Source organism: Phoenix dactylifera, chromosome 1, assembly GCF_051530095.1.
Source record: "Phoenix dactylifera cultivar Ajwa chromosome 1, Ajwa_hap1_PhDact_Kaust_v1.1, whole genome shotgun sequence".
Classification (NCBI taxonomy): Eukaryota; Viridiplantae; Streptophyta; class Magnoliopsida; order Arecales; family Arecaceae; genus Phoenix; species Phoenix dactylifera.
This window is the reverse complement of record NC_143190.1, coordinates 65750146-65773243: the sequence shown is the minus strand read 5'-3', so window position 1 is coordinate 65773243 and position 23098 is coordinate 65750146. Positions and strand designations below refer to the sequence as shown.

The following is a 23098-nucleotide window of genomic DNA, read 5'->3' as shown; positions in this document are numbered from 1 at the left end:
ACCGCTGCTTAGAATCCTTGACCTTCCTGTGGGTTTACATATCAATCAACAACCAAGGAGCAAGATTTATAGGTGGTCTGTCCAATGTGAAAACCACCAGCAATCTACATGCATCATTTTTTTTTCTTGCTTTGCAAGTTTTAAATATTATTAGTTCTTGGTCTTTAAATCATATAAGAGCAATGAAAAGAGAATTTGCAAACAGAAAGTTGTTGAGCCATGATGGAGATATTATATAGCCAACAATTTTTTCCCAAACAAACAGTTGGGCGAGCATGTTCAAGCGTTCTTTCTAAGAACAAAAGGTACCATGTAATGGAACACCTTTCCACAGCAATTCATGCATCACTCATAATTTGTACTATGAGCTCCTATGCCTATTTTTGTAGACCCAAAATTTCTATGATTCTCATTGTAGCATATAAGAGATCTTCATGTCATGCTAGCCTCAAATGCTATAGAATTGAGGTATATGTTCCTTAAAAAAAAAAGGATGGGGGAGGGATTGTCGTATATTCAAGTCTTACACAAATTAATCCAAGCCGATGCAAGAGGCATACCATGCACGAGAAGGATAAGAAGAAGAAATTGCGAACTTCTTTCATCAAATCAGGTTAAGGTTATAAACGAATAATATGATCAATACTTATTTTATGGGAATGAAGAGATTTAAAGATGGGGCTATGTCAAAAAAAAAATCCTATGAAATGATGTTTAATTAGTATCGAATAAAAACAATGATCACAGAAAAAGGTATATTTTTCTGGAAATAATCAACTTGATGGGATACGATTGGAAGAGAGCATGATCATGGAGTGAGCGAAAGAATGTATAAATTGCAAACCCAATTTTCAAGATTTTTTTCTTCCTATAAAAATCAGGCCCTGTACACTTTCTTCGATTGTATTACATCCTTTTATACTGCACTCTCTTCTGACCGCACCCTATTCAACAATCTGACCCATAAATAACTTACTTTAGGGTATGATATAGATAGGTTTGGATCATAAATAGTTCAATCCATCTAGATCCGTTTATTAAATGGCCAGATTTATATTTAAACTTTTGATTTGCTAACCTATCTTGGCCTATTTAATAAATAGGTTAGATCATGACCTTTACCCATTTCAACCTGCTTAAAATTAATTGAACCCATTTCTATCTAATTTAATATGTTTAGCCTGTTTAGTGTGTTAAAAAATTATTTACCCTATTTAGTGTATTAAAAATTTATTGAACTTGTTGAACCTATTTAACCTAATTCGATCTGTTCAAAATAGATTGTGCGGGTCGGATTGGATTACCTGTTTAATAAACATATCGAGTTTTACTAAATAGATCAAATTTGAATTGAATTTTTTTTGACCCAACCTGCATTCAGATTGCCACTCTTACTTAAGGCTGCAAATGGGTTGGGTCGACCCGAGACCTGACCCGGCCCGACCCGCGTAGACCCGACCCGATCCGAATTTTAGGATCCGTGGGTCTGGGTCGGGTCCTAAAATTGGATCCGAATCATTTTCTGGGTCGGGTCTGGGTTCACCGAACGGATCCGACCCGACCCGAATGGATCCGAAGAGAGAAAGAAAGAGGGGAAAAAAGCAAAAGAAAGTTTTTTTTTCTTTTTTTTATGTGGGTCGTGGTACTATTGGTCCGTGAGGATCCTCTCCCGGTCTATTACACTGTTGATGCCTTTGGTGTCTCGGTAGCAGGCTTTTTTTTTTCTTCTTTTTTTCCTTCTGTTTTTCGGTTTCTTTTTTTTTTAACTTTTGCAGGGAGGAAGTGAGGGAACACCGAACTGAATATGGGTCATGTGCCAGTTTTCTGCAATGGAATTGGATTTTGGAAGAAGGTCTGGGATTTTTTTTGTCCTCGTGAGAGGGGAGCCGGGAGACACCAAGTTCCGTCCGATCAGTCATATGGACAAAAAATAGTGTGATATGAAATTTGGCTTGTAGACCGACTTAGTTAGGGGTCATCTGTTCTGACTGGAGGTCAATTGCAAGTCTTTCAAGTCATGGGTCACCCAGCACCTCATAATTATGATATGACCAAATTAGATTTGCCCAAATCCTTTCCCAAAGCATAAAAAATTTGATCCGATTTGGATCCGGATCCGACCCCGATCCGATCCGACCCGACTCCATCTTCAACCGGGTCGGATCTGGATCCAAAATTAGGACCCGAACAAAAAGTCAGGTCGGATCGGGGTCACCCAAGATCCGACTCGATCCGACCCATTTGCACCCCTACAGTCTTACTATTAGATTGACCGGATAAACCATACAGGTCCCGAGTAATGAGAAGACTAAATGACATATTAACTATAATATTTAAGCTTGGGACAATTTCAGGCGGCAATAAAGACAAGTAGCTAGATGAAAGGAGGTCACGAGTTGATCCTCGTTATCAGCAGTTGAAAGACCTTCTCGCCAGCCAGAAGGCTCCCCTCCACCTCATTGTTTAGTTCGGTGGAAAGACGTGCAAGGTCGGTTAGGCCCACCGCTCAGCCGCTCATGCAACCTTATTTTTAGTCGTCAAGCCTCGTCGAGATGAGCTACAAGATTTTCATTCCATTTCCACTCGCATTTCTATAGCCCGGAACCTCGCACGGTTGGGTTGGGGACACGCTCGCTCTCGCTCTCCCGCGCGCCGAGAAGATGGTTCACGGCGGAGCTGGAGAACCTCACAAACCTCCAGCCCCGCGGCGGCTGCGACGATCCCAACCACCCTTACTATTTCAAGGTTTCCCCCTCTCCTTCTTGCAGCAATCTCTGGTTTCTTGGCAACGATTCGCGTTCTTGATCGGATTCCAGGGTTTTGTTCGGTTCTTTTGAGGATTCTTGATGGAAATTTGGGTTTGTCCAGGTGAAATGCGAGAACTGCGGGGAGATAAGCCAGAAAGACGTGCGTGACGATGTCCGAATCGGTCCCTCTCCCCAGTGGAAAGGGAACTGCCAATCTCGTGCAGAAGGTTCTTCATCTTCGTATCTTGATGTTGGATCGTTCTTTGTTCGCTCGCTGTTTCTCGCTCTTAATCTTTTGTGCGGTTTTCTTGCTAGTGTTTTTTGCTTGCTCTGTTCCCGGGTTGTTCGCGTTATAGCTTTTCTCATATCCATGATTTTTTTCGTTCAAGATGAACCCCTCCATCTAGGTTTAGCTTTCTAATCACTGGTGATGATTCTGATATCAGCTGATGAGGTTGTCAATGATATGTTAACTAGGGTCTTGTTGGCATTAACTGTTGAGGAGAGTGGGAGGAAACAAGAAAATAAAAGAAATTGTAGAACAATTCAAGGCTTTGAGGCGCATAAAATCGCTTTCTTTAAGATAATATTTGCCCCCACTCAAAGGAGTTTGCTAATAGGTTCCTAGCAAATCACCCCCAGGATACAACAAAGCCTTAGGAAATTCTGCAGATAGCAATTCTGAAGAGATTCCAAAAACTCTCCTGAAAATGTTTTAGAAACTAAAGGAAATGAAGGTCTTTTGATAGAATTGCCGGAAGTGGGGAAAATAACATATTGCATAGTAAGATCTGGGCAAGGCTCTCTATTTATAGAGACTTGATGCCCCTTCCCAATCGGTGCATCTTCTATTTCAGAATAATCCACCTTTTTGTTGCATCTTTGGCTAAGCCGCTAAATAGAGACTTGATGCCCCTTCCCAATCGGTGCATCTTCTATTTCAGAATAATCCACCTTTTTGTTGTATCTATTGGCATCAAACTGATGTACCAATTCGGTACAACTCTTGCCAAACAAATAATTTAAGTTGCTGCAATTTTCGACTTTTATTCGTAACCGTCCGTAAAGCAAAGAACGATTCGCACAAATTGCCAAACTTTAGATTTGAATATTATATCTTCAACAGTCACTTTAAAATAACAGTTCGTGTTATATCTTCAACGGCCACTTTAAAACAACTGTTCGTGTTATATTTTCAATAGCCACTTTAAAGTAATTGTTCTTGTTATATCTTCAACGGCCATGTTAAAGCAACTGTTCGCGAGGTTTGATCCGGAGTGATTAATAATTATAGTAAACTATGAATTTACTATTTTTATATTACAATCTATTATATATTTCCAACATTCCCCCACTAGATAGTAATATTAAATTTTCTTTAGTTTCTAACAATATAACCATGCATACATAAAGGTATCTTTCGATTTAAACCTTCACTTAGTATAAATGTCTCAAAGCTCTAATGAAGTTATTGGTGGCCGAAGCTTAAACCAATGCTTCTTTATTAGAACCAGAAACATTACACACATAGTTATATTCAGTTTTATTGAGAAGTTGATAACTTGCTTTAGCACTATTATGGCCATGTGCTAATCCTGGTTTCATGAATATTTACAAGAGTAAACCCCAAACTCTTGCTAGAAGCGGCACCACTTCTATATTCATATAGGTGGGATCCCATTTTTATTTGTGTCCCTGTTACTGTAGACACTTAAAATAATTTGAATTCCATTAAGAGTTATAACTCATCCTCTATTAACGTAACAGTTAGCACTAATTTTCTTTTGGGACTCAATGTAAGTATTAGTGCTATCAGTCACATAACAGTAACTTGTTATTACCCTTTAAACCTTAGTACTAGTTTTTTTTTTTTTTTTTTTTGCTAGAGTAAGGTTGGGTTACCATTACCGGTGACTATTTACAAAAGGGGAAACCCTTTCTAGCCGATGTAATTTTCACCAAATCTCTTGACAAACCTTTGGTTAGCGGATCCGCCAAATTATTGCTAGATCTTACATAAATGATAGTAATAATTCCATCCATTATTAATTGTCTGACATATTCATGTCTTAAATTGATATGTCTAGATTTACTATTGTAAACTTTACTATATGCTCTAGACATAGTAGCTTCACTATCACAGTGCAAAGAAATAGGTGGCATAGGTTGTGGCCATAACTTAATGTCTAATAACAGATTTCTCAACCATTCTGCTTCCTTTCCGGTAGCTGCCAATGCTATAAATTCAGATTCTATGGTTGAGTGTGAAATACATGTCTGTTTTTTAGAGGCCCAACTAATCGCTCCACCACCAAGTGTAAAAATCCATCCTATCGTGGATTTATTATCACTTGCACTTGTAATCCAACTTGCATCAGTGAATCCTTCTAGTACAACTGGATAATTAAAATAGAACAATCCCAATTCAATTGTTTTCTTGAGATAATCAAAAACTCTATTTATTGCTTTCCAGTGATCTGTACTAGGCATATTGCTGTATCTAGAGAGTTTGCACATAGCAAATGCAATATTTGGCCTTGTACAATGCATAACATGCATTAAACTTTCAATAGCACTGGCGTATTCAAGCTGTGCCACTACTCTGCCAGAATTGTCAGTCAATTTTCCATTAGGATCATATGGGGTACTTGCTTCTTTTATTCCTAGATGTTTAAATTTCATCAACAATTTCTCAATGTAATGAGATTGATTTAAGGCATATCCCCCACTATGTTTCCTAACCTTTATGCCTAAGATAGTATCTGCTTCATTAAGATCTTTCATCTTAAACTGAGAAGTCAGATACTTCTTAGTTTCAGACACACCTTCTAAATTGGTTCCAAAAATTAGTAAGTCATCCACATAAAGACAAATGATCATGCCATAATGTTGAGTAAACTTTGAATAAATGCACTTGCCAGCATTGTTATGTGTAATTCATATGATAAAATTACTAAATCAAACTTTTCATGCCATTGTTTTGGTGCTTGCTTTAAACCATATAATGACTTGACCAATTTACAGAATTTTCTTTCATTTCCAGGAAGAACAAATCCTTCTGGTTGTTCCATATAAATCTCTTCATCAAGATCACCATTTAAAAATGCTGTTTTAACATCCATTTGATGAACATGCAATTTATGAATTGAAACTAATGCCATAAGAACTCTAATGGATGTTATTCTTGCCACTGGTGCATAAGTATCAAAATAATCTATGCCTTCCTTTTGTGTAAACCCTTTGGCTACTAATCCAGCCTTAAAGGTTTGTAAAGATCCATCTATATTGTACTTCTTTCTAAATACCCATTTGCATCTAATTGGCTTTGATCCTTGAGGTAAGTCCACTAGAACCCAAGTATTGTTAGACAATATTGAGTCCATTTCATCATTTATAGCCTCTTTCCAAAAGGCTGCATCTCTTGATGACATTGCCTCACTATAAGTTTTAGGATCATCCTCAATATTTAATAAAATGGGTATTTTCTTGAGTACAGTGGTTCTATTACCTTCAACAAGAAAGACTATAGATCGAGAAGAAATGAAATCAGGACCTAAATTCTTTTCTTTTCTATTTCTCTGCCTTTTCCTAGGCTCCAAAGAAGTATTATGCTCCTTCCTTTTATTATTCTCATGGTTTGACATGCTGGGAGTTAAGTCAGTTTGTGAGGGTTGTGTGATGAGAGCACAAAAGTGCGATCTACACATCACTTAAATTGGTATTATTGCTAATAAATAATAATAAAAGTGCTACATTAATATTATATTTTTGGTGGATGCAGTTGATCGTAAATCAGAGTTAAGATGCGAATTTGGTATAGATTTGGATGATGCATAACCCCGAACCTGATCATGCTGGAGCCATAATTAATCTGATCAATTACACTTGCACTCGAGCAACACTTAGCAGTCATTCGGAGGCACCGCATAATGGATTCGCCAAGGGCTTTGTTTCATTATCCAAGAGGACCCAAAAGTTCGTGGGCTCACAGCAGCGGATCCGTCATCACGATCCATCCGCGCCTCCCTGCATCATGTTCGTGTCCAACTCATCTCGTCCACGTCTGCCTCTCCCAAACTCCAGCTCCCGCGATCGTGAAGCATCCCAAACCGTCCACGAGTCCAAGCTTCATTCCCAGCAATCTTCCGGATTCCCAGCATCCGCACATCGTCCGCGTCCGCAATCACCTCCGGCATCCGTCTCGTCCGCGTTCTCCTCCTTCTCAGCCTCACAACCCGATCAACGCTCCTCCATAGCAGCCGCGATCACCTCCCAAGCATCCGCCTCCCTTACCATTTCAAGATTCCGAGTCCGTTCTTCAACATGTGATCCCGCCTACAGCCGTCCGTGAGCAGCATCCCAGGATCCCAGCGTCCGAAGATCCTGCCGCAGCTCTCATCCATTTCAATCTCTCAGCCGTCTGCCTCCTCTTCTTCCACAAGCCTGCCTCACGCGCCGGACCAGCATCAGACCCCCTCAGCGCCGGATCCGCCCGCAATCTCCTCCACAGCGTCCGCCCGAGCCCAAGACCCCAGCATCCCGTGAAGCGTCGCACCCATCAGCGCCGGATCCGCTCCGTTATCACCTCCTCTCCACGCGCGATCAGGGGAATCCTACCTTGTCCATGGGCTCTGGGGCGATCTATATGAAGAGGGCCTTCTCGACTGGGAAAGGGGGCTCCGATTCCGAAAAGAAAGAAAGAAAATAGGGGAGCCGGCTGTTGCGGTTGAGGGAAAAGAGAAGAAGGAAACAGGGTATGCCCTGTTTCCAAAAAGAAAAAGAAAAAAAAAGTGATGAGAGGGAGGATAATGTTTTTAATGGAAGGCTAAAGTCCTAGGTGAAGGGTGATGGAGGAACCTTTGATGTTTTGCTTTATTTGAAGTAAATTCTAAACCTTTACTCTTATAGATTTATATTTCCAATATATTATGGATTCTTGCATAATTATTTTGTAGATAGTTCTTTAATGGTTTATGTTGATTGACATATGGACCGCTTTAGTATTTGATTTGTCGTTGATGTAATAGGCACGATGAATGCTTAGAAATAGAGTTCATATGTCCAAAAAAAAAATATATTCCATGCTTTGATCTATTCTACTTTTACATCTTTAATCAAGAACCGAAGAATTTATTTCTTGAATGCAAGATTATCAAGGGGGATTTCAGATCCCTACACCATCTTAATCTATCCAAACTTTGATTCTCTATTTACTGAATGATTTTCTATTTGCAAAACATCATCTTAATCCACAAATTTATTGAATCAATTAATCTGAAATTAAGCTAATAACCCATAGATCGTTTCCTGAGGAATCGACCTCGAACTTCCGAGTTATACTACTTGTGCGATTCTCCTGCACTTGGAAGAGCAATTTTATTTTTGCATCAAGTTTTTGGCGCCGTTGCCGGGGAATGGCTGAGTTATTAGTATAATTTTAGATTTAATTTTTACCTTAGTAGTTAGTATTTTTCTTTTGAAAAAAAAAATTTAAATCTTTACTACTATTTTTAATTCCCTACACAGTCTGCATCAAACTCTGATATCATAGAAATTAGCCGTCTGATTTGACTCAAATTTGGTCCGCTAGTGCAAGACATATTGTTCAATAATCTGAACGGTCTGATTGACATTCTGAGACTTTTAAGACCATTAGATTAATATAAAACCTTGCTGATTTCTGTTTTGAATTTTCTGCATTTAATTTTTTTTAGAATCAGAATTTTATTATATCTCATTAACCCTTGTTGCTAATTGAAAATTGAAAAAAAAAGAAAAAAAAAAACTAAAATTTTAAATTTCAAATTTCAAATTTCAGAATTCAAATTTCAAACTTCAACTCATAAAATTTAAAAAATAAATAAATAAATAATTTGCTTGATCACCTATTCAATGAAATTTAATGTCATGTCATAAAACATTAAAAAAAAAATCTCTTGATTGTTGCATATAGTATAAGGCATCAGCATAAAATATTCTAAGGGCTGAACCCATTTAAAAAGATAAGGTCGGGATTTCATCACTCGTCCTTAGCCCAAAAATCACCCCAGTGCATAAATATCCTAAGCTTAACTAAAATCAACTAGACGTTGGCCCCTAAGGACATTCGAGCTCAATAGGACGAAGACCACCGAAAGTTGCACCAATTTCGCTCTGTGGCTTAGTTGATGTCTAGGCAAGCTTTGTCCCTATAAGGGAGACAGTTCATCTGTTCGAGGCAAGTGGGTTTTAAGTGGGACCTTTGCGAACGCATCGTGACCCCTCCACTTATCTGGGAGCTTACCTGGTCAATTCGGTTCATTAGATAGGATTGGAGGCTTAGGTGCCCTCTTCAAACCAGTTAGGAGCTGTCTAGAAATTTAAGAAAAATATTAGAAATTGAGGTGTAATGTTTTGTTGCATGCTTGATTGTGAATAGATTTTTGTTTTAGGGTGTCGTTTTAGGTTATCTTTAGTTGGTACTTATATTTTAAAAAAAAATAAAAAAAAGAGAGGAAAATATTTTGCATGCTAAAGTGGAATAGGGACGACACCGGTCGATTAAGTCGTACAACTTTAGATCATCCCTTAGGACATTCCCTTGAAATTCCTTTTCAATATCTCACACCTTGTGAGATGGCTGATTTAAATGAAGATGCGGGAAGTCACCACGATCGAGAACGTGAACCCCATGTTATGACTCTAAGACAATACCTACAACCGACTAGGACTAGTCAGCCTTCATGCATAATTTTTCCTGATAATGTAGGACATTTTGACATCAAACCCGGGGTAATTCAATTGCTTCCCAAGTTTCACGGGTTAGAATCCGAGAGTCCGTATCTTCATTTAAAAGATTTTGAAGAATTGAGTATTACATTTAAAGTGCCAAACGTCACCGAGGATGTCCTCAAATTGACATTGTTCCCTTTCTCTCTAAAAGATAAGGCCAAAACATGGCTAAACTCGTTGCGACCTAGATCAATAAGAACTTGGCAAGATATGCAGAGAGAATTTTTGAAGAAGTTCTTTCCCACACAAAGGACCAACTTTTTAAAAAGACATATTAGCAATTTCCAACAAAAAGATAATGAAATATTTTATGAATGTTGGGAAAGATTTAAAGACCTTCTTCTCTCATGCCCTCATCACGGGTTCGAAACCTGGAGAACCATTAGCTTCTTTTATGAAGGTTTATCTCCACAGTTGAAACAGTTTGTAGAGACCATGTGCAATGGTAGATTTTTAGAAAAACACCCTGATGAAGTGTGGGAGTATTTGGATTCCCTTGCGGAGACTGCCCAACTTTGGGATAACGGGGATAGAAATAATAAGTCTTTGCCTAAGCCTACTAGCTCTGTACAGGGAGGCCTTTACAATCTCAGAACTGAGGATGATCTTCATGCTAAAATGGCAGCCCTCACTAGGAAGGTAGAAGAAATTGAGCTTAGGAAGGTTGAGCCTGTCAAAACTATAGAGCTTAGAAACGAGTGTTGTAGTATCTGCGATATGTCGGGTCATACCACTACAGATTGCCCCACCATACCGGCATTCAAAGAAGTCTTGCACGATCAAGCAAATGCTATGAACTCCTACCAAAAGTCTTATAACGATCCATACTCGAATACCTATAACCCTGGTTGGAAGAATCATCCAAATTTTAGGTGGAGAAATGATCATTCTCAACAGTCACACCATTCAGCTCCTCCACCTGCACATCCTACTTTTGCATCACCACCCTCTTTTTAGCCAAATATCGAGGATACCTTGCAATCCATACAAACTTTTCTACAAGGTCAAGCTAATATCAATGCTCAGAATACTCGAAATTTTGAAGACATAAGGAACCAATTGTCAATGTTGACTACCGTCCTAAGTACCCAAGAGAAGGGTAAGCTTCCAGCTCAACCCCAACCTAACCCACAAGTGCACGGTAGTAATAATACGGCTCCTTCTAGTTCGCATACAGAACATGCAAAGAGCATCATGACTTTGCGTAATGGGAAAGTCATTGATCAGACCGTCCCATTGAGACCGCAAGTCACTTCTAATTCTGATGCTCCCAAAGCCGATGAAAAGGACAAAGAAAAAGTTGAGGTCCCAACTTCTACTGAGAAAGTTGAATGTCCTTTTCCTCCACCTTTTCCACAACGGTTAAAGCCGTTGCAAAAGCTCGAACCTAATTCTGAAATTCTTGAGCTTTTTAAGCAAGTAAAGATCAACATACCTTTTCTTGATGCAATCAGACAAGTACCTCTTATACTAAATTTTTGAAGGACTTGTGTACTGTCAAGCGCCGATTAAATATTAAGAAGAAGGCATTTTTAACTGAAAATGTAAGTGCTATTTTGCAGCACAACATTCTCCCTAAATATAAGGATCCAGGTTGCCCAACCATCTCATGCATCATAGGCAACTTTAGGATAGAGCGAGCATTGTTAGATTTAGGGGCGAGTGTGAATTTGTTGCCATATTCTGTATATGAGCAACTTGGTTTAGGTGAGCTGAAACCAACCTCCGTCACTTTGCAATTAGCTGACAGATCAGTCAAAATTCTGAGGGGGATTATCGAAGATGTATTGGTACAAGTAGATAAGTTCTACTTTTCTGTCGATTTTATCGTATTGGACACACATCCGGCTTCGAACTCACGGTCCCAGATTCCGGTCATTTTAGGACGTCCATTCCTCGCAACTTCTAATGCATTAATTAATTGTAGAAATGGCGTCATGAAGCTTTCTTTCGGTAACATGATCTTAGAACTGAACATTTTTAATGTGTGCAAACAACCCAATGATCCCGAAGAAAGTAAGGAGGTTGATTGGGTTGAAACCATCACGGAAGAATATTTGTTAGCTGAAGCATTTAACAACCCATCCGATGATGGCTTGATTGATTGGTGTCCTAATGGCACCAATGATGATGATTCATCAGTCACACCTATTGTGGATAGTTTGGATATCAAGATGGTCAATAGGTGGAGACCGAAAGTAGAGGAATTTGAGAGGTTGTCGCCTCAAGAGGCGAAAATAGTACCATCCCATGAGCAAGCACCCAAGCTCGAATTGAAACCCTTACCAAAGGAACTTAAGTATGTCTTTCTTGGACCCGATGACACTTTTCCTGTAATCATCTCGTCTGGACTTGATCATACTCGGAAAAAAAAATTAGTTGGTGTTCTAAAGAATCATAAAGGAGCCTTAGGGTGGTCTATTGCAGACTTGAAGGGGATTAGCCCCTTAATCTGTACGCATCGGATATATTTGGAGGACAATGCCAAAATCACAAGACAAATGCAACGAAGGTTAAATCCTACGATGAGAGATGTGGTTAAGGCAGAAGTCCTCAAGTTGCTTGACGTGGGTATTATTTACCCAATTTCCGACAGTAAGTGGGTAAGCCCTACTCAAGTCGTTCCTAAGAAGTCGGGTTTGACGGTGGTAGAAAATGAACAAGGTGAACTAGTTCCAACTCGTGTCCCGACGAGTTGGCGCATGTGTGTGGACTACCGAAATCTGAATTTGGTCACACGAAAGGATCACTTTCCTCTGCCCTTCCTAGACCAAGTGTTGGAAAGAGTTGCAGGGCATGATTTCTATTGTTTCTCGATGGCTATTCGGGATATTATCAAATTGAGATTTCACCAGAAGACCAAGAGAAGACTACCTTCACTTGTCCTTTTGGCACATTTGCTTTCCGACGAATGCCATTTGGATTGTGTAATGCACCTGCAACATTCCAAAGATGTATGCTCAGCATCTTTGAAGACATGAACGAGAAGTTTTTGGAAGTGTTCATGGATGACTTTTCCGTTTTTGGCGACTCATTTGATGATTGCTTGTCACATTTACAAGCAGTCTTAGCTCGATGTATAGAAAAGAATTTGATACTGAATTGGGAGAAATGCCACTTCATGGTGCCTAAGGGAATTGTCCTAGGACATATTGTTTCATCGAAGGGCATGGAAGTTGATAGAGCTAAGATTGACTTAATCGCCAAGCTACTTGCACCCAAGACGGTTAGAGATGTTAGATCATTTTTGGGTCATGCTGGATTTTATAGGAGGTTCATCAAGGACTTTAGTATCATAGCTCGACCATTATATAACCTCCTGTCCCTTGATACACCGTTCAATTGGATTGAAACATATCAGGAGGCATTCGAAAAGTTGAAGTCTATGCTTAGCACTGCACCCATCGTGCAACCACCTGGTTGGTCATTACCTTTTGAGATCATGTGCGATGCTAGCGACTATGCGATAGGAGCCGTCCTAGGACAACGCAAGGATAATAAGCCATACGTCATTTACTATGCAAGCAAAACCTTAAACGATGCTCAAATAAATTACACCACTACCGAAAGGGAATTGCTTGCAGTAGTATTTGCATTAGACAAATTTCGTTCTTATATCCTTGGTGCTCCTATTGTTATCTTCACGGACCATGCAGCACTAAAATATTTGCTAGATAAGAAAGAGGCCAAACCACGCCTAATACGATGGATACTTCTACTCCAAGAATTTGACATCACCATCAAAGATAAAAAGGGAGTAGAAAATGTGGTTGCTGACCATTTATCACGGCTAGTTTTTCATGATTCGGTGCCACAGTTTTTCATCAAGGACTCATTCCCTGAAGAGCAGTTGTTTGCACTTTCTAGTATGCCATGGTATGCAGATATTGTAAATTTTCTTGTTACAAGCCGGATGCCAGAACATTGGGGGTCGACAGATAGAAAAATTTTCTTGCGCGAAGTAAAGAATTATTACTATGACGAACCCTATTTATTTAAATATTGCAATGATCAAATCTTTAGACGATGCATACCGGATCATGATATACAAAGCATACTTTCTTTCTGCCACACTGATGCTTGCGGTGGACACTTTGCCTCTAAGAAAACTGTTGCAAAAGTTTTGCAATGTGGTTTCTATTGGCCCACTATGTTCAAAGATGCCCACGAGTTCTGCAGGACATGTAATCCATGTCAACGTATTGGAAGTCTAACTCGTAGGCAAATGATGCCTCTTCAACCCATTACTATTATCGAAATTTTTAATTGTTGGGGCATCGATTTTATGGGCCCATTCCCACCGTCTTTTGGATATGAGTATATTTTAGTCGGTGTCGAGTATGTGTCCCAATGGGTAGAAGCTGTCGCTTGTAGGACCAATGATCACAAACCTGTCCTGAAGTTTTTAAAAGAAAATATTTTTTCACGATTTGGGATGCCTAAGGTTATAATTAGTGACGGTGGAAAACACTTTTGTAATAAGACTTTCGAGACCTTATTGAAAAAGTATGGTGTCACCCATAGAGTTGCTACCCCATATCATCCGCAAACTAGTGGCCAGGTAGAGTTAGCCAATAGGGAGATCAAGCGTATTTTAGAGAAAACGGTGAACCCATCACGAAAAGATTGGTCCTTGAATCTATCAGATGCATTATGGGCCTATCGTACTGCATACAAAACCATTCTTGGCATGTCTCCCTACCGGCTAGTCTACGGAAAAGCGTGTCATCTGCCTGTAGAAATAGAACATAAATCGTATTGGGCAATTAGAAAATTGAATTTTGATTTACAAGATGCCGGTCTAGCTAGAAAATTGCAATTGAACGAGCTTAATGAGATTCGCAAAGATGCTTATGACAATGCTAGACTTTGTAAAGAACGAATGAAAATTAGGCACGATAGATCAATTTTAAGAAAATCTTTTAAACCTTCACAAAAAGTTCTTTGTTATGACTCTCGCCTACATCTGTTTTCTGGCAAGTTGCGATCGAGATGGACAGGTCCTTACATTATAAAAACTGTTTTTCCACATGGGGCGGTTGAGATTGAGAATCCACGGGATGGTAGAATTTTTAAGGTAAATGGACATAGGTTAAAACCTTTTCTTGAGAATTTTGCAGATGAAGAGGACTCCTTTTCCTTGGGGGAGCCTTCTTATGACTGAGCATGAAGGCAAAGGTATGTGTATATTAGTTAGGATTATTTTTCTAGTTTTGTAGGTTTTATTTTCTGGATATCAACAGCTCAAGGTATTCCTCTTCTCTTCAATATTATTTTCTCTACTGTCTTTCATTATAGCTTTCTTGTATCTATTACATTGAGGACAATGCAATGTTTAAGTTGGGGGGAGGAAAGTATTTTGATTTAAAAAAAAAAAAATTTGCATTCTTTTCTAAGCAAATGCACATGTATTTTCATATTGAGTTTGTGCAACTATTAAGGCAAGGAATACATGCATACTATGACTGATCAGAGACCTATTATTAGATCCCCGCGCATGTATTTAATGATTATAGGAAGGCCTTAGGAGTTCACATTTGTTTAATGCATTTTTATTAAGCCATATCTGTAAAAGAAGTACGAGTATCCTTGTCCGTACTAAAAGGTTCATGATTTGATTTTCACATAAAGATAGAGATTGAATACCCCGGCTAGATCATCTAAGTACCTTATGTTCCGACCTTGGTTGACCTATAGTCACGTTGCAGTCACATTATGTGGTCTAGTTTACCTTCTCTATTTTAGAAAAAAAATAATAATAATTAAAAAAAAATGAGGAGATGATAAATCTAACCTCGTGGCGTAGTCTAGTTCGAGTAATTAAGCCCGAGAGGTGTTTCACCTAATGCCTTGAGCCAACTGGATCAGGAGTCATTGGCCGAAAACTCGCTACATGGACCTTGCTAGAGCCTAAGGGGGTTGGACTATTGTAATCACCATATTTTAAAAAAAAAAGAGCATGAATAGGGTTGGTTGGGCTGAACCCAGTGACATGTGGTAATGGCTGGTTTGACTCCATTGTATTAGACCTTTGTGTACTTTGGATATTTAGTTGGGATTGATAGCTTCTTTTTATGCAAACCATTCTTGACAATTTTAGACAACATGAGATATTCCGAAAATTTGATGGATTAGGCCCTAATAAACTGTAGTAAACACTTGTGAACTTGAGTAGTACACCTAAAATTCAAGCGGTACCATGTTGTGGTGGAGGTATTAGTACTCTGAGAAAGTCATACTATTTTATGCACACTACACTTTCGTATTTTTCCTTGCTTTGATAGTTGCCAAGCTTAAGAAAAATAGATATCACATGTGTATTAGCTTAGGCTTTATTTCATATTTTTTAGGATCTCATGTCATATCATTCATGATGTTTGTGGGTAACATCCCTGAAAATCCTCACGAGACAACATTTGTCCACTAGGGTAACCTAGGGGTTTAACGGCTTGTTGCATGTGCTAAGTGCAGTCGTGATGCCCTACGAAAGTGGGTACGTATTTTAGTTTTGTGTCTTTAGCTTCAATAAAAAGTCATAGGTTAGACCACATCTTTTGTGTCCTCATTATCGTTTGCTCGTTAATTACTAGAGACTAGTAATAAGCTAGTTGGGGGGTGTGATGAGAGCACAAAAGTGCGATCTACACATCACTTAAATTGGTATTATTGCTAATAAATAATAATAAAAGTGCTACATTAATATTATATTTTTGGTGGATGCAGTTGATCGTAAATCAGAGTTAAGATGCGAATTTGGTACAGATTTGGATGATGCATAACCCCGAACCTGATCATACTGGAGCCATAATTAATCTGATCAATTACACTTGCACTCGAGCAACACTTAGCAGTCATTCGGAGGCACCGCATAATGGATTCGCCAAGGGCTTTGTTTCATTATCCAAGAGGACCCAAAAGCCCGTGGGCTCACAGCAGCGGATCCATCATCACGATCCATCCGCGCCTCCCTGCGTCATGTTCGTGTCCAACTCATCTCGTCCACGTCTGCCTCTCCCAAACTCCAGCTCCCGCGATCGTGAAGCATCCCAAACCGTCCATGAGTCCAAGCTTCATTCCCAGCAATCTTCCGGATTCCCAGCATCCGCACATCGTCCGCGTCTGCGATCACCTCCGGCATCCGTCTCGTCCGCGTTCTCCTCCTTCTCAACCTCACAACCCAATCAACGCTCCTCCACAGCAGCCGCGATCACCTCCCAAGCATCCGCCTCCCTTACCATTTCAAGATTCCGAGTCCGTTCTTCAACATGTGATCCCGCCTACAGCCGTCCGTGAGCAGCATCCCAGGATCCCAGCGTCCGAAGATCCTGCCGCAGCTCTCATCCATTTCAATCTCCCAGCCGTCTGCCTCCTCTTCTTCCACGAGCCTGCCTCCTCTTCTTCCATGCTTTGATCTATTCTACTTTTACATCTTTAATCAAGAACTGAAGAATTTATTTCTTGAATGCAAGATTATCAAGGGGGATTCCAGATCCCTACACCATCTTAATCTATCCAAACTTTGATTCTCTATTTACTGAATGATTTTCTATTTGCAAAACATCATCTTAATCCACAAATTTATTGAATCAATTATTCTGAAATTAAGCTAATAACCCATAGATCGTTCTCTGAGGAATCGACCTCGGACTTCCGAGTTATACTACTTGTGCGATTCTCCTGCATTTGGGAGAGCAATTTTATTTTTGCACCATTGTGTGCTATCAATTGTAGGAATAGACTCAGGCACAAAATCAGTACAGAATTTATCTTCTATAAATTCTGCATCTCTAGTTTCCACTATAACATTAGATTCTAGGTCTAACAATCTATATGCTTTTGAATTTTGAGCATATCCCACAAACACACTTTTAATTGCTCTTGGCCCTAATTTGGTTCTCTTTAGACCAGGAACTCTATAAAAGGCCAAACACCCCCACACTTTAAAATAGTCCAAATTTGGTTTTCTTCCTTTCCACAATTCATAAGGTGAAATTTGCATTTTTCTGGATGGAATTCTATTGTGAACATGACATGCAGTGAGCAATGCTTCACCTCACAAATTTAAAGATAACTTAGCATTTAAAATCATTGCATTAACCATGTCAATTGAAGTCCTATTTTTTCTTTCAGCCAAACCATTTTGTTGAGGTGTATATGGTGCTGATTTTTGGTGTATAATATTGTGCTCTTCACAATAAGCAGAAAATTCATTAGAAAAATATTCTCCACCTTTATCATTGTGAAGAATTTTAATTTTCTTTTCCTTTTGATTTTCTACTTCTGCTATATAACATTTAAAGAAGTCAAATGCTTCGTCTTTGCTTCTCATTAAATATACATATGTGTATCTTGAGCAATCATCTATAAATGTTATAAAATACCGTTTGCCACCTCTTGTTAGATTTCCATTCAATTCACAAATATCGGAATGTACCAATTCCAATATTTGAGTATTTCTTTCCACCTTGGGAAAAGGCTTCTTAGTGATTTTTGCTTGAATGCAAATTTCACACTTATTATTGTCTTTATGCATATAAGAAATATATCCATGCTTTTGCATAAAATGTAATGACTTAAAATTTAAATGTGCTAGTCTAGCATGCCATAAAGAACAAGAATCAATAATATAAGCAGAATGTGATGATACTTTATTAATATTATCAAGACTGAGTTTAAACATACCATTACAAGAATATCCCTTCCCAACAAAAATCCCATTCTTAGAAAGGACCACCTTATCAGATTCTAGAACAACTTTAAAGCCTTTTTACATAACAGACTAGCAGATACAAGATTTTTTCTAATTTCTGGGACATGCAGGACATTTAACAAAGTTTCTTTCCAGAAGTAAATTGAAGTTCAACAATTCCTTTTCCAAGGACTTTTGCGGGGTTGTAATTTTCCATTAGTACTTCTTGACCAACAGCAGCACCTTCATAACTCTTGAATTGATCTCTATCATTGCAAACATGAACTGTAGCGCCAGAGTCAAGCCACCACGCAGACGACTTGTTGGTCGTTGCCATATGTATTTCTGTAATCATACTAATTTGCATTACAAAAACCATAGCAACAAGATCTTTGATCTCTTCTTCCACCATGTTTGCATTGTTTTCATTGTTGGTTGAACCTGGACTGACTTTCTTTTCATTGTGATGATGCCTACACTTACGAATATAATGGCCTTTCTTTCCACAATGATAACAAATTTTATTCCTTTTGTTAGGATTGTTATTCTTCTTGAAGCCAGAACCTTTCTTTTGCACTTGGAAAAATTTCTGGCTTCTTTGGTTTTTGTTAGACTCCTTTTTACTAACATAATTCACGTTAGAGTTCAGATACAGAGCATCTCTTTTTCTAGTTTTTTCTTCAATCCTTAGATGCTTTTGTATCCGTTATGTTTAAATCTTCTTTCATGTGCAGAAGTTTCTTCCTATAATTATTCCAAGTGGGAGGAAGTTTTGCAATAATTGCCCCCACTTGAAGTGACTCAGGAATAATAATTTTAAGATCACGGAGTCTGCTAACCAAAACTTGCAATTCATGTACTTGATCCATGATTGGTATGTTATCAGTCATCTTAAATTCAAAATATTTCATAATCAAAAATTTGTCCGCACCTTGCTTTTCAGTTGTATACTTCTCCTCCAATGCTTTTCAAATTTCTTGTGGAGACTTCAAAGAGACATAGAGATCATAGAGACGATCTGATAATGTGTTCAAAATGTGGCCTCGACAAACAAATTCATCATCCTCTCACTTCTTTCGTTCTTCTTTGACTTGATCAGAATCTTATGGAGTTTCAGGAGGAATTGGTTGTAGACTTGGATCTAACACATAAGTGATTTTTAGTGCAGTGAGAAGAAATGCCATCTTGTCTTTCCAACGAGTGAAATTAGTTCCATCAAATCGATCTAACTTGATGAAATCTTGATTCATGACTTTGAAGGCAGTACTTGATTCAAAAGCCATTGCGAATATCACCTTAAAATTGTTGAGGAGAGTGGGAGGAAACAAGAAAATAAAAGAAATTGTAGAACAATTTAAGGCTTTGAGGCGCGTAAAATCGCTTTCTTTAAGGTGATATTTGCCCCCACTCAAAGGAGTTTGCTAATAGGTTCCTAGCAAATCACCCCCAGGATACAACAAAGCCTTAGGGAATTCTGCAGATAGCAATTCTGAAGAGATTCCAAAAACTCTCCTGAAACTGTTTTAGAAACTAAAGGAAATAAAGGTTTTTTGACAGAATTGCCGGAAGCGGGGAAAATAAAGTATTGCATAGTAAAATCTGGGAAGGCTCTCTATTTATAAAGACTTGATGCCCCTTCCCAATCGGTGCATCTTCTATTTTAGAATAATCCACCTTTTTGTTGCATCTATTGGCATCAAACTGATGTACCAATTCGGTACAACTCTTGCCAAACAAATAATTTAAGTTGCTGCAATTTCCGACTTTTATTCGTAACCATCCGTGAAGCAAAGAACGATTCGCACAGATTGCCAAACTTTAGATTTGAATATTATATCTTCAACAGTCACTTTAAAATAATAGTTCGTGTTATATCTTCAACGGCCACTTTAAAACAACTGTTCGTGTTATATTTTCAATAGCCACTTTAAAGTAACTATTCCTGTTATATCTTCAACGGCCATTTTAAAGCAACTATTCGTGAGATTTAATCACATGAGGTTTGATCCGGAGTGATTAATAATTATAGTAAACTATGAATTTAAGATTTTTATATTACAATCTATTATATATTTCCAACATTAACTCATTTCCATCTATGTCCTTTAGATATCTAGCTTGATATTTATTTTGTTTAATCTTAGCTATCTTTGAATGTTGGTCTTGATGATTTTGTTATTACAACGGTCTCGAGACACATGGTTAGAAGTAAGAAAATGGGAATTGATGAGATCTTTTTTTCCAGCAATAAACTGTCTTCAAAGAAATGCTTGATACATCGAAGACTTCAGTTCCATTGGCAAATCAATCTTACGTTTCTGATAAGCACTAGAGTATTATTTGAAAGATCGAATAAGAGTTTTGGGCTGTTAACTGGCTGGCCTCATCTATTTTGTTTTATCATTAGGATTATAAAACTATAAAATCATGAATGGGCTGGCTTCTGCAAATGTTTGTTGGTCAGAGTTGGCTTTAAGTTGCACGAATGTTAAATCTGCCACACCGAAGGTGGTTCTCAACTATCTTCCCCTTTTATTGCGTGCCTATTTATGTTCACACATTTGTTGATCACATATTTGTTCCCAATACCTACAATTATACATAGAAATGTGTGTAGATATTTCAATGAACAGAGGGAGGCTTATGTTATCAATTAGAAGAAATTCTACAAAAGAACACTGAACATGGAAATTGACTAATAACTTTTCTAATTAAACCGCCCTGCCATTGGCTGCAAGTGCAAGAAAAGATGGATCTTATGTTTTGTAGAAATTGTATTGAAGAGGTACTTTCTAGAAGTGAGCACTTTCATTATTGTCTTAGGATAACGAGCAGTCTGACAAGTAGATGATGGGGGTTGAAAAATGGGTGTTGCAGGTTGTTGCCCAGTAGATACAACCCAAGAGGGGGGGTGAATTGGGTCTTTTAAAACTTTTATGCTACTTCTAAAACTTTTTGATTAACTATGCTAAGTTATATAGATGCACAGTGGAATTTAAACTTAGCAACAGTATGATTTATTAAATGGGACTTGATTAAGTAAATTGAGTATGCTTGCAACTAAGGGATGCGTAGATACGAGTTAAGCAAGCAATATATCTAAGTAAGCAAGTTAGACAATGACAAAAAGCATCACAAACACAATAAACATATAGTGGTTCGGTGCACCCCAGCACCTACATCCACTCCCCAAGACCTCTTGGGAATTTCACTATAATCCTACCGATTACAGCCGGTTGTTTTACAAGCTCACAACCCAACTTGTTGTTTTACGAGCGCACAACGAACTCGGTCGGTTTTCCCAGGCTCACCGACTAGAACCAACCCCGATTGTTTTCCCGGGCTCACAATCAAACCCTTTCACGTTGGTTTTACCCTCGGCTCACCAACAAACCTAAACCCCGTTGGTTTTCCCTTTGGCTCACCAACAAACCTTACACCGTTGGTTTTCCCTTTGGCTCACCAACAAACCTTTACCCCTTGATTCAATCCCGTGATTGAATCAAGTTACAAGATATTATAACAAAGTTTAAGATAAATCAAAGCTTCTTAAACAAGCAAATATAACACTATAAGCAAATAGAGTAAAGTGAAGTCCTCAAACGAGTTTGGAAGATGAAGGAGCTCGACTTCTTCTTTACTTGACCCTCTTCTGATTTGGCACGAAGTGGAGGATCACTGAGGCAGCACACGGATGGAGAGGAAGCTTTGGGATTCACTTGGATGCTCTTCTTCCCTCTATTTCACTTTGAATGGCCCTTTTGTGCTTTTGGGAGATTTCCCTTGTAATCTGTTTGGAATCTCTTCCCTAAAAGTTCTCTCCCACTTCCATGAGTTCTCCCCTAGCTCTCTTCTTGTTTTTATAGCTTTAGATGGAGTGGAAACAAGAATCTAGCCGTTAGAGACAAAAATAGAGCCGTTGGACACAGTCTGCACTTCCTGACAATATTACCGTTGGGATCGGAGTCGACTCGCGCGATCAGGAGTCGACTCGCCTGTTGCAGGAGTCGACTCGTGCTTTACTGGAGACGACTCGGCCACTGTTCCAAATTTGAATTATGGTGCATCCTCGACTGGGAGTCGACTCGTCTTAACCCGGAGTCGACTCGCCAACTTCTGGAGCTGACTTGGCAATTTCGGAGTCGGCTCATCCACTGAAGTCCGTGGATCCAATTTTGAATTTTGTCCTCTCGAGTCGACTCGACTGTCCTGGGAGTCGACTCGAATCTCAGAGCCCGAACTCCCGATTCTCTGTCTTTTGGCTCATCCAGTCTTGGAGTCGACTCGAACTTCCTTGGAGTCGACTCGGCTCTCAGTTTCCGAAAGTTGGTCTTCTGCCATCTTAGTGTAGCGCTGCCTTGGAGTCGACTCGAGCTGTCTGGGAGTCGACTCGAATCTCAGAGTCGGAAAACTGATCCTCTGTATTTTGGAGCCGCGCTGCCTTGGAGTCGACTCGACTTGTCTTGGAGTCGACTCGCCTCTCAGAGACGAAAATACCGTCTTCTGTCTTGGGGTTGCGCTGTCTTTGGAGTCGACTCGGACTTTGTGGGAGTCGACTCGAATCTCAGTGTCCAAAAACTGCTTCTCTGAGTTTTCCCTTGTGTACCACTGAGAGTCGACTCTCGCTTTCTTTGGAGTCGACCCGACAACCATTGGAGTCGACTCGCATTCCTCAGGAGTCGACTCGAATCTCAGGGTCGAAAATCCCTCTCTGACTTTTCTGCCTTTTACACCCTGGAGTCGACTCGTTCTACTCTCGAGTTGACTCGCCAAGCATTGGAGTCGACTCGAATTCCTCAGGAGTCGACTCGAAGACTATTCTTTTAAATTTTCCTTGAATTTGCTCCTCCAATTTGAATCTTTTGAACTTGAGACTTGGGCCAATAACTTG

At 39.1% G+C, this 23098-nt stretch overlaps 1 protein-coding gene and 1 non-coding gene across 3 annotated transcripts in view; one reads left to right on the top strand and one right to left on the bottom strand.

Moving 5' to 3' along the window:
- The first annotated feature begins 2403 nt into the window (after positions 1–2403).
- The window catches only part of LOC103712973 (uncharacterized), a 37713-nt gene continuing 17018 nt past the window's right edge, over positions 2404–23098 (top strand). For both annotated transcript variants that reach the window (XR_015972714.2, XM_088709900.2), the window contains exons 1-2: positions 2404–2745; positions 2869–2974. Coding sequence is in view for 1 of the 2 variants with exons in the window: in XM_088709900.2 (XP_088566026.1) it covers positions 2918–2974 (57 nt within the window). In the remaining variant the exon portion in view is untranslated. The remainder of the gene's footprint in view (positions 2746–2868; positions 2975–23098) is intronic.
- On the bottom strand, positions 9774–9883 carry LOC120107764 (small nucleolar RNA R71). The gene has a single exon (XR_005509416.2). It is a non-coding gene; the product is annotated as a small nucleolar RNA R71 (small nucleolar RNA).